This window comes from Trachemys scripta, chromosome 19 (genome assembly GCF_013100865.1).
Source record: "Trachemys scripta elegans isolate TJP31775 chromosome 19, CAS_Tse_1.0, whole genome shotgun sequence".
Lineage (NCBI taxonomy): Eukaryota > Metazoa > Chordata > Testudines > Emydidae > Trachemys > Trachemys scripta.
The window spans coordinates 13,197,156-13,209,969 of record NC_048316.1 but is presented as its reverse complement, the minus strand read 5'-3'; the positions used below and the strand labels follow the sequence as shown (position 1 = coordinate 13,209,969).

Sequence of the window (12,814 nt, the reverse complement as noted above, 5' to 3'; positions counted from 1 at the left end):
AGACAATTGAAAGGAGCAATCCAAACTACTCATACACATTGACGGATTCGATAACAAACGTAAACCTTACAAAACCCTGTATGTACACTCAGTTTGAGAGGCTTATTTTAGTTGGATTTAAAACCTGTGCCTTACAGACTTAAGCTGTATCTAAACAAGCCTATAAGTGTGTCCACACAACTTTTTGCACTGATTTAATCAACTGGTTTAAAATTCCACATATTATGTTGCAACTGTGTATGTAGACAAGTCCTTAGTGAAATGTTAAAAAAAAAAAACAATCAAGAACTCCCTATGAAAACATTCTCAATGAACAAAAGATTGCAAGGAAGGTGTTGGATTGCATTAAGGAACAAAGAATACTATTGAAAATATAGCATCATTATATAAATTGATAATATGCCCTCATCTTGTATATTATCACTCAAATAATTTCAAAAAGATCAGCAGAAATAGAAGCGGACTAGAGATAGGCACTTAAAATGATTAGACACATGGCAAGACTTCCAGAGGAGGAGAATTTAAAAAGATTACAACTTGTTGATTTAGAGAAGAGGAGGAGGAGAAGATGTGACATGATGATGGTAAATAAAATAAGACTACTTATAAAGTCAATCATGCGCTCCCTCCTGTTTACCTCTCTTAGTAAAAGAGCCTGGAAACATCCAATTAAATTAACAGGCAACAAATAAAAAATAACCAAACAGATGGAAGGAATTACTTTAAACAAAACAAACTACTTGGAAATCAATGCTGAAATAGAGGCAATTCTCTTACTGGGATTAAAATAAGGATTAGAAATTTATATAAACAAAAACCATTTAGTTAAAGTAGATAAAATAAAATTTTAGAGGTGACTGCAATCTTCATGCTTTGGGACATGTAAAGCTACCACTAACTTCTTGAGGTTAGGAAGACACTTCTCCCTGCCCGTACATAGCCGTACAACTTACTCTGAAGCACCTGGTACAGGCCAGTGTCAGCGACAGGATACTGGATTAGGTGAACCACTGGTCAGACCCAGCAAAGCAATTTCTATTAAATGACTCTGCAGAAATAAAAATTAGCAGGCTGCTCTGTCATTCCACATGTCTGAACACAATTTCAAAGTCCACTGAAAGCAGTTTCCTAAATCAGTTGCACCCTATTTTTAAATGCCTTACATTAGCAAACATATAAATAGTTTTTCCATGAGTTGGAAAGAAATGCTCTAACCAAGTATGGGAAGGCCTTCAAACACGTGGCCTTTGCTGCACGAAACTGGTTTTTATTGGTTGTGTATGAACATGTAGTTCATATCCCTATGGCTCACCATCAAAGTAATGAAAAAAATCTTCCTCTTACCAGTAAAGGACACAATTTTAAGAGAAAACTGGATCAACTAAAAAATTGGTATTGCAATACTGAATTTTTTTTTCTCCCAACTTCCATGTCCCTGAATCAAATCCAGCCCAGGTTAGATGGAAGTGAAATTAATTAATCTTAGAGCTGTTTGTGACTTATGCCTAAGTTATTTTCAATATGGGACCCATAGTTGTGTATATCACTAGACAACGTGTTCAGAAATGTCACTTCAGTCTAGAACTTTATTGGTATAGTCGGAAAAACAAATAGTCTACAGAAATCTGGTTGACCAGAATAAACGAATTAAGAGAAACAGAACAATTTACTGCCTAGATTAGATTCACATCTTAACAACTTGATGCAAGATGGACTAAATGAGATAAAGTAAAAAAAGAAAAAGGAATATACTTTATACAAATATGTATACCTGATGTAACTCAACCTATAGTGCCTCAACTCTGCTATATGCCTTACTTTTTTGAATTTGTCATGCTTTGTATTAAAATAATTTGTGCCGTCAACAATTCTGTTTATTTTAAATAAAAAAATCAACTAAAAACACTATCAAGTCTGAATAGGCATGGTAGCCAGGTTATTCCTTCCAGGTCAGGACTAGCACACATTGACAGGATAACATGAGGGGCTATAGGGGATGCCTGCACTACCTATTCTGTGAATAAATAGTGGATGCTTGTTGCGAGACCCCATAATCTGCTTTGGTTACTTAGATGAAATAATGCAGCCCACATGGGCAGCATGAGGAGTCTACACATGGCTTTTCTGTTGCTACCACCAGTTCAACTCCACCAGCGGTGTTAAGAGCGGGGATGTTAGCACTGACTCCAAGTAGATACACAAAGCTGCAGACAGCCACTTCTATTTTAAGTACCATATAGTCCTGATCTGAGTAAGGTAAGACAATCAGTGGCAACAGAAGTGCTCCCATTGTTAATAAGTGTGAAATTAAATTGCAGTAGGAGTTCTGGAAATTTTCAGAGAAATTTTATATATAAGCAGTAGACAAGGCTTTTGAGTTTAGCATGATGCTGAATTAGTCAAAGAATAAACATGGTTTCTACTGTTCATGTGAAACTGTAATCATCTCTCTGAAGCAAAAACTTACTTTCTTCTTCTTCATTTTTTTTAAATGAAATATATAGCAAAGTTACCAGAACATGCAGAGTTCCAACACTTGCTGGGAGCTTATCCCTGGAATAATGGATCTTTGATAGAATCAGTTTACATAATTTGAGACCAAATTTACATCATTCAAGGCAAACAATTTTTTAAAAACAGATGTTTTTACACTCCTAAAAACTGAGCCAATCTTCTGCTATGCTGAACCCCTGGGGGCAGCAGGGAAGCTAGAAGGTCAATTTCACTCTTGGGACAGTTCAGAGCAGCAGCAGAGGCAGGAACTGGAGACATTTAGTGGGGAGGATGGGGGCAGAGGGAGGGAGAAATATGAGGTAGCAACCCTCCTGCCTCCTCCCCCCCTGCAAAACTCTGGCAATCAAGAGGCAAAAGAGAAAAGTTTCATTGCCCTCGTGACCTCAAATTTATTGGATATTTACAACACAGAAGCTAACATGGAAGATACACTCTCCAAATAGGGCCAGAGGCGGCCCTGTAATAGGAATACCAGCACCTTCGCTCTTCAGATCAGTTGGGGAAGAGGAGTGGGAGTGAAGCTTCTCATTAGGGCATTGCTTCTGGACCTTGCTGCTGACCTCCCTCCATATTTTTTGTATGGGATCCTGGCTAGTAGGTTTAAACTTTTTAATTACTAGGTATCTAGTAAGTTTTTCAATCATTGGCCCAAACCAGTTTCAGCTGATTGGCAACACTGCATAGCTTAGAACAGGGGCAGGCAACCTATGGCACGCATGCCAAAGGCAGCACGTGAGCTGATTTTCAGTGGCACTCATACTGCCCGGGTCCTGGCCACCGGTCCGGGGAGCTCTGCATTTTAATTTTAATGAAGCTTCAACATTTAAAAAACCTTATTTACTTTACATACAACAGTTCAGTTATATATTATAGACTTATAGGAAGAGACCTTCTAAAAACATTAAAAATGTATTACTGGCACATGAAACCTTAAATTAGAGTGAATAAATGAAGACTCGGCACACCATTTCTGAAAGGTTGTCAACCTCTGGCTTAGAATGTTATTACATGTAGGGATCTCATCACATAAAGCAATATTCAAGCAGCTGAACACTAACAAAGTACCATTATTTAAAGCCCAATTTATAAATTATATTTAATATGTCCTTCTCCATTGAATATGTATTTAATTTTACATTTGGAAAGTGTCCTCCTTTCAAGTATTTCTGGAGTTAATTTTTTAAAAATATAAAAATGTACCAAACATGGTACAGTTTTCAAGGTCACATTCTCCTTTATTCAAATGAAATTATTCTTTTAACTTCAAATCCGAGGCCAGCATTGTGTCATCAAGTTCAAACTGTATATTTAAGTGGTTCTCTATGGGAAAAAAATGTCCAAATGAGGGTAGCACAATGTGCAGCAAAGCACAGGATGAACTAAGGTCTACGAAAAAATAATCTGGAACAAAACAAAAGTGAAAGGACTTGTGAAATCAGCAGGAAATTGCAAGGTGTCCCAATAAACACACCCATTTAAGCAAGTCATTTCACCCTTCTTCAATTTTAGTTCTGCAATAGGTCAAAACACAGCTACTTCTGAAACAGTTTCTTCCTAGGAAAGAAATCTGATCAAAGAGATGTTGATATTCCTTCCTACTTAACAAGTTAATTATTAATCCTGAAGGGGAAGTTATAGAAAAAAATGCAGTATTTCTAATAAAGAAACACACCCCATATTATTCTCAAGAGCTGCTATTCAGAGTACTACAGTTCTTTATATAAAGTTCCATGTGAGAAAATCGTCCCATAAAGAAGCAATGCCACATCCAAATACAGACCACTTTTAGACAAAAACAAAATAAAATTAATCCCTCTGCCAATTGTTGTGGCTTTGCAATTGCATTTTCCCACTTCTCCCCATTTCTGTTTGAAAGACCCTAGAGAAGAGGAGACTGAGTGTTCCTTTAGTGTCTCTGAAACAGGAGACTAAAACTGAACTTTATATGCAGCCTTTAATAAAGATGTCATAATAACGAAGTATAACTGATCAGAGTTAATCTAATTGTTAATTTACTCTCTCCAGATCCACAGTGGCTCCAAAATGAACAGTATCTTTTAAGGAGAACCACTGTACCTCTCAGGCCCTGTCTGAAATCTGATCAGAACTACGCTAGATATCAAAATTTATTATTTATTCCGTGGTAGAGCCACTTATGGTAGAGTTTTAACATTGATTTGTTATCAGTAGCATTAGGACTAGTACTCTGCACCAAACATCCCCACGGTGATGTCGGTATGACCAAATCCCGGCTATACTACAATATGTGTTTTCACTGGGTCACCTGACATGGTTGATTTTGTAATGCAGACAGGACCAGAGTATCATCAGAGAATCCTACTCACTTCTCCCTGCAAGAAAATATTGAGCTTGCCAAAATGCAGTCCCATACTCTGTTCTAATCTACTAGCCTGACTCTGCGGAGAGGGGGGAAATGAAGGAGAGGCACATACAGTTTTCATGCCAGACTGTAACTGAGTTTATACCACAGGGATTTGGGGTCTGGATGAAGTACTAAGTGAAACATGGCAGACACACAAATACACCTCAGAAGCACAGCCCGGACAAACAGACACAGAAGAAAAACAAACAGTTAAAAAGTTACACTGGAGAGGAGTGTGGGAGACTATGAAAGCAGTAAATGAGAAACCAGAGATTTATTTGGTTAAACTGGACCAATCTTTCCTCCTCTTGGTTCAGAGGGTCATTGGTTGTAGATATTCCAGATAGTTTTCCTTCATTTAATACCTCAAAGCACTAGACTACATTAGATAATGTGGTGTATCCTAAAGATCCAGTTTTAAGAGAGATTTAGTTCTGAAAAAAACACTTCTAAAGACAAGGTGAACTATGAAAGTAACGTGAAAAATAATGAAAGCTTAAAAGCCTTTGGTTCCATAAGAGGAGGTTTACCCACCAAACCAAAACACACACGATTGAAATAAATATTAGAAAAGCGTAAGCATGAAATCCATCTTCTAGTCTTATCTAGGGCTTGATAAATTTACCCAGAATTCTAAAAAAACTGCTTGTTACAAGAGTGAAATATACATGCCCTCTCCAACCTCCCTACTGCAATTTAAAGAAATAAGCCAGTTATGTACTGTATTTAACTGTATATTGCAAATCAACTTTTTATTTACCACTACTTTATAATGCCACTGATTGCATCTCTCTTGCTTTTGGTATGGTACCTTACCCTGCTTGGCTACACTGCAGTTCTTTTCTTTAAAAAAAAAACCATGATGCATTTCTTCCTGTATTATTTTCAGTGTATCACTTCTGCATTGACTTCTTGGCCGCCTCCTTTATATTTATCTCTTTCTTCTCCCTTCTATAACTATGCCCTTAAACAAAAAAAAAAATCCCACACACCTTGACCTCCACCTCCCCCCATGCTCCTATATACAGGAACTGAATAATGTATCAGACACCAAATGTCCAGATGATTAAACCTACACATACGGGCCAAAAACTGGTATAAAATATGGAGAGCTGCCTCTGTTTAATGAGGTAATGCCCTTATGTGAAATCAACCCTCACCCCCAGCATCTAGAAATGGGCAGATGCTGTCCTTGGACCTTAGTTAAGGGCTCCAACTTTTTTATTATTCATTAATTTTATAAGACCTAAAGTGTGCTCTGTAGAGGGGAAAAATAGGCTAAGAGAAGATAAAGAGTAATTAATTAATGACTATCCTACTTACCTGATGTCACTGCAAACTTTTACCTTTCTTAAAAAAATTAAATGCAAAGAAGTCTATGTTAATACGATTGTTTGGCTTGAGACAGCTTTCTGCAATCTCGGGTTAGGAAAGTCAAAACCACCTCACTTTAAAATTGTGATGGTTGAATTATCACAACAGAAAAATGTTAAAAAGTTAAGCTTTTTTCTAATGAAAGTTTGGAATTTACAGAATTCAGCTAAAAATATGCTTTTTAGAGGATTTTTCTGCATGCTATGGCCTCACTGAAACAATCTTCTCATGTAAATTGTCCCAGTCCCACCTGCTGTCACTTTCAAATCTAGAGTTCTCACAAAGGAGATGCAGCTTCATTAGGCTCTGAGAAAAGTTTTACATGCCACCTAAGAAAGTTCAAAAAGAGATTTTTCAGTTGCTTATTTACTCTGAATTTTCCCCCAAACCTAGAATACACACTCCACATCAGTACTGTCTTTTTACATGCAAAGTTTCAAGTACATATAAAGAAATAATTGTTTTTGAAGTCTTTTTCGGGGAACTCTTCCTAGTAACACCTAGGCTGACATGAAATGTTAAGAAAAATGGTAAATCATGTATTTCAATCTGAAGAGCTAGAAGTTAATCAGACACTAGCTGTTTACATCTTCTTGTATCTCATTCTGGAAGTGGAGTTCTAAGAAGGATGCAGACACTAAAGCTAGGCTGTATGATCAGAAGTGATTGGTGAAGAGACAGTGCGTATATAAAGTTGGAATTCTGTGAGGCATAATTTAGGCATAAACAAAACCCAATGGTTGCAAAGGCAACAGGAAACATCAGGATAAAGTGGGGAATACCAGAGGTCCTCCAGTGTTTGCTTTAAGAGGGATTATAATACTACCACCATCAATGACTGCTTGGAAACAGAGGTCAGACTGAGAGGCCAGAGAGAATCAGTGGAGAATATATAATTTCAATATTATCCTTTGCACCTATCTCAACCTCTCCCTACCATGCTTAATTGCTATCTGAACTTTGCAAAGCAAATAATTCCAACCTCATACTAGCAGAAACCACTGTTGAAACAGACTTTGTTTGAGAGGAGACTGAGGGTTTATTTGGAAATTCACAATGGAGTTTCTATGATAATTTGTTTGCTAAATATTACAATCACACTTCTGAAATAATCAGTTGGCTAAATAAAATCCAAAGAATTGTTTACTGCAAATTGTTCAAAATCCAATGACTAGTTAAAGATAATTCTTGCCTACTAAATGCATTACACTGGTTAAAACGCCGGGGGATAGTTGTTTAATTGAATACAAACATGAAAATACCTGTTATATAATTTTATTTAGCAAGCCGAATAAAAAGATATCGTTAAAAATAGACTGTTTATAGTTTTTTTTTTTTACATTTTAAATCGTCAAAATTTCTCTTGTAAAAAAAGGCATATTTACTAAAGTAAACACATTCATAGCTGTTTAAACTGTATGATTTTATATTTCCTAAAGAGCTATTGCTGTATTTAAGACCTACGAAGGGGATAAAATCTGCACCTCAGAATACAGAATGTCATGTGCAGCTAACGATCCTGGTCAGGTTTCTAATGATAATTCAAATTTCACAACTCTCCTGAGGAACCAAACAGCAGCTTTGGTAAAGTAGGAATTAATCTATAAAATTATTTGACATTTCAGCTCCCAGTTCTACCAGCTACCGTCAAGTAATATACTATCTTTTAAACAACTGGGGGTAGAATTTTTTCAAAAAGAGAAAGTTACTCTTCTTTTTCATCACTGCTGAATTCACAAATGACTGATTGCGACTTCCTAAAATTTCCATAAAAGTTCAACCTCTGGGCTGAGATCAGCTTGGATAATTTCAGACATGAGATACAATTTCCAGAAAGGGGGAGGGTGCTTGTGAGAGAGGAAGAGAGAAAAGACAAGGGGTAATACTGGAAACCATTTAGCAACCTTAACTATGGCTGTGGCTCCCAATGAAAGCAAAAAATACTATATTGCTTACATGTCAATTAGCTTGAATACCAAAGAATACCACCAAAGTATTACAAATACTAATGTAACAGACTGTGTACACCTTTTCCCTCAAATTATTCCAATAAAATTTGTTAACAAAACAAATAGAACTCATCGCTGAGCACACGAAGGATGGAAAGTATGGAACACCTACCATAAAAATGACCATAGTGGGACAGACAATGGTCTCTCTAGCTTAGTATCCTGTCTTCTGACAGTGGCCAGTGCCAGTTGCTTCAGAGAGAATGAACAGTGCATGGCAATTTCGAGCGATCCATCCTCTATCGTCCACTCCCAGCTTCTGACAGTCAGAGGGTTAGGAACACTCGGAGGTTAGGGTTGCATCCTTGATCATTTTGGCTAATAGCCAGTGATGGACCTATCCTCTATGAGCTTATCCAATTCTTTTTTTAAACCTAATTATACTTTTGGCCTTCACATCATCTCATGGCAATGAGCTCCACAGGTTGACTGTGCACTGTGACTGTGAAAAGTACTTCCTTTAGTTTGTTTTAAAGCTGCTTATTAATTTCATTGGGTGACCACTGGTTCTTGAGGGGGGAGGGTAAACATACCCTTTTCCTTTTTCTCCATACCCCTCACAATTTTATGGACCTCTATCATACCCCCCTTTAGTAATCTCTTTTCTAAACTGAACAATCCCTGTCTTTTTAATATCTTCCCATATGGAAGCTGTTCCATACCCCTACTCATTTTCATTGCCCTTCTCTACACCTTTTCCAATTCTAATGCCTTTTTTATTTTATTTATTTAAGATGAGGCAACTGGAACTGCACACAGTATTCAAGGTGTGAACATACCATGGATTTATACAGTGGCATTATGATATTTTCTGTTTTATCATCTCTCTCTTTCCTAATGGTTCCTAACATTGTTAGCTTTTTTGACTGTTACTGCATATTGAGCAAATGTTTTCAGGGAACTTTCAACCATGCATCTAGATGTGCATGTGCAATATCATTTAAAGCATGGATTATGAAGTCTTAATGGCTGGCAAATCTTTGTGATGAATTTGTTCTACTTTTGCCTGGTGACCAAGGTGTATAATTCCACACATAAGTTACCTTTTACAAACAGTTAAATTTTGATTTTATTTTGGTTTTTCGATAGAGTGTGGTTTATTTAATTTTTTAAGTGCCTAGAGCCTGGGATAAGAGGTTTTTAAACATACAAAATAGAGATGATATCCTCTATGCGATTATTTCTAATTAAAACTTTGTCCAGACATGAACAGTTAATCCCAAACTGTTAGTTTAATCAAGTAACAACAACTTCAGGAACGGTGAGATTAGTTTAGTGAAGATTTGTCCACAATTTCATTAATACAAATACAATTTCAGTATCTAGGAAAATGTGCCACTCCTCGCTCTTGTGATTAAAAATAAATAAATAAATAAAGATAATCTCTGAGGTTGCCATTATTACCTATTGGATAAATAATATGCACACCAAAACTGTAATTTACTAGGCTAATGCACATTTATTAAAAAGGCATAAATCTGCTTTTAATGGACTTAAACAATTCTTGCTAAGTATGTGCTAAAGAGGTATTTTACCACTGTCATAAAAATCAGTATCTGAATTTTAGATTTGTTCCCTACTGCAACCTAAACAGTCATTTAATGCTTCACCCAATGCTAAAATAACATTTTGTCCTCTGATCAAGTTTATTTTCTAAAAATCCTGCTCCTGCTCCCAATATGAGCTTTACAGTGAACTTCAGCACAAGCATGACTGGGCCATAAATTTGTATTTAAAGAGAATATTACAGGTCTGATTCCATTTCAAAATCTCACTAACTTTTTTATTGGTTCATTTAAAACATTCAGGAATCTTACAAAATATATATTCCTGAGACAAAAATGGCAGCAACCCATGCACACTACTGTATATATTTACCTTTTCTTTAGTCCTTAACATTGTCTAAACTGAAGTATCACCCTTAAAAAAAAAAAAAAGTGATTTTGACCTAAAATAACTGAATCAAAACAGCAGCTAAATACAACCATACTTACCAACCTGGCTGTCCTAGAGGCACATTAAAGTCAACATTTTTAGCATCTTTATTAAATTATATATGGAAAAATTAAGACATGTTCAGTGTATCCTATATATAAATTAAATAATCCTTATGCCCCCCAAAATTATTCTCCTCCTATCCTAAACTCTCCAAAAAATTAGCCAAAAGCAGTAATTCGTATTTTCAGGCTGTATGTTGTTATAAGCCACAAAATTGCTATTGTCCTAAAAATTAAAACGTATGAATCAACATCTGCATTTTTCACGTCTACTATAGATCAGCTTTTTATAATTTGTAAAAGAAAATTATTGCTCTGTGGACACTTTGCATGACAAAATTATTTGCATGAAGAAAGTTAACAGCAACCCCACTCATGCAGAAGGAGCTTACATTTAGAAAAAAAATACTGACCCAGTCTTAAGTGTTATGGTGCGAACACATCTTATGTTCGGATAATTATGTTAACACACCAAGGAAATGCAAGTCTTAGGATTGTATTTGGTAACATTGAATGTATCATCACCCGAACTTCAGTTGAGCTCAGAAGCAGATAAAGAACTAAACTTAAAACTGTGGGCTTTAAGTTAACTACAGCTCTTCTTACAAGTGTACATTGCTCTTCTCATCCTGTCTGAATTCACCTAGTGAGGCCTGCAATATTGTTACCTTAATCCCTTCTAAAATGTCAGCTAGAGATTACAATCTGCAAATGGTAAATATTGTTATTTAATCTAGTACCACCTTACAGTAGGATTGCAAAGCATAAAAATACCTAGGTGTATAAAAAAACCCCACCGCTTTCATGTATTTTTAAAAATCACCCTTCTTTTTCTCAAGTTTTTTTTTTAAATTAGGACAAAGTTAAAACTTGAATATTTTAATCCCCAATCCAGGATTCCGCCCCTTTCCTCCGTGTTTCCTATTGTCTAGGATCCAAGTTAGAAAGCCCTACATGCCACACAAAAGTCGCCCGGGATTCCGACCCGACTTTCCGCAGGAGACAGTGCTGGCATGGCCCGCCTGCCTTCGCCAAGGGGGGGGCTGTCCCTTTAACTCCGCGCGGCTGCGCCCCGCCGAGCCTGGAAAAGGTCACCCCGCCAGACTTGCTCCTTGCCGAAAAGTCCTGCCGCGGTGCCTGCTCGGGCGGGCGGGCGGCTCGGGAAAAGTTTGCAAGTTTCCCCGCCGCCCGTGTCCGGGCCGAGCGGGAGCGGTCCCCCCCCGGCGAGGGCTGCAGGCGAGGGGGGGGGGGGAGGGGCAGCGCTTACCTTTCTTGGCTTTCGGCGAGTGCCTCTTGCTGCGGTGGGCGGCTCGCTCTTCCTCCAGAGCAGCTGCTATCTCGGGGTTGTCTTCCCCATTGTACCAGACTAACAGCTCCTCGCCCGGCGCGATTGGCTGCAAGGAGGCAGAGAGACAAACGCGGCGCCAATCAGAGCGCGGGTTGTTGGCTCGCGGCGGGGACGCAGGCTCGGGCCCGGAGGGCGTGGCGCCCGCGGTGGGGATTGCCAACAGCTGGCCCCTGCACCGAGGCCGGATTGCCCAACTGCCTGACGAACCCAACCGGAAGAGCGTCTTAACCCCTCCCGGCTGGGCTGCGGCAGGCGGGCGCTGCGGCACCGCACCCCCTCTGCTGGCGGGAGGACTGCACGTGTCCAACCCCCTTGCACTGGCCCAGGGCACGAACCAACACGCTGCCTGGAAGCCGGGCCGGGCCAATCTTGATCTCTCATCGCCCACTGTGGGGCGAGCTCAGTGTCTGCGGGAAATAGGGCCGGTTTGATTTGAAGATTTAAAAAGCGAGCGGCTGTGGTTCAAGAGGAAGGGGAGAGAAAGTAGGTCATAGAAGATGTTCCATTCAGATAGAGGATGGAGAAAGCCTGTAACATGTTTTCTTCCTAGCAGGGGGAAAATGAGGACACTTTGTTTAATGAGATACTTTCTAGATTATTTCTCCCCAATCTATTTTTTTTTAAATACAACAAATTTTACAAATGTATTTGAAAGTTCAGGTTAAGCTGAGCAAAATTTTACCGAGGCACAACTCTGCTTACGTTCGTAAGTTTGCTCTGCATGTATATATTACATTGCCTTTTTTAAAGAAATCTATTTCTGAACTCAGGATACACAATCTAACATTTTTAATTAACTATATACTGTAATTTTAAATGTTTTCGTCATTTTAGTAGATTTAACTGCAACTATTTACATTACACAAACAAGACAGTCTTGTCTGTAATACAATAAAAAAGCATAAGAAATGACTATATATAGTAGGGTTACCATACATCCTCTTTTTCCCGGACATGTCCAGCTTTTTGGCAGTCAAACCCCCATCCGGGGGGAATTGCCAAAAAGCCGAACATGTCCGGGAAAATGGCGGCTATGCTCCTCCCCTGACTTTCGGCTCTGTTTAAGAGCTGAGCTGCCCGAGCGCTATGGGCTTCAGGCAGCCCCCTTGCCTCCGGACCCCAGCCGCCGGCCGGGCACTTCCCCTCCCGGGCTCCGGCGGCGCAGGGTCCGGAGGCATGGGGGCTGCCC

At 38.6% G+C, this 12,814-nt stretch overlaps 1 protein-coding gene across 7 annotated transcripts in view; it reads right to left on the bottom strand.

Annotated features, from left to right (window-relative positions):
• Nucleotides 1–12,814, bottom strand: part of PRDM2 (PR/SET domain 2) — a 118,168-nt gene that overhangs the window by 49,355 nt on the left and 55,999 nt on the right. For 6 of the 7 annotated variants that reach the window (XM_034753496.1, XM_034753490.1, XM_034753494.1 and 3 more), the window contains one exon: nt 11,545–11,671. In XM_034753496.1, the coding sequence (XP_034609387.1) occupies nt 11,545–11,671 (127 nt within the window). Of the gene's footprint in view, nt 1–8,392; nt 8,412–11,544; nt 11,672–12,814 lie in introns of those variants that run through there. The other variant, XM_034753497.1, reaches the window with a different exon arrangement.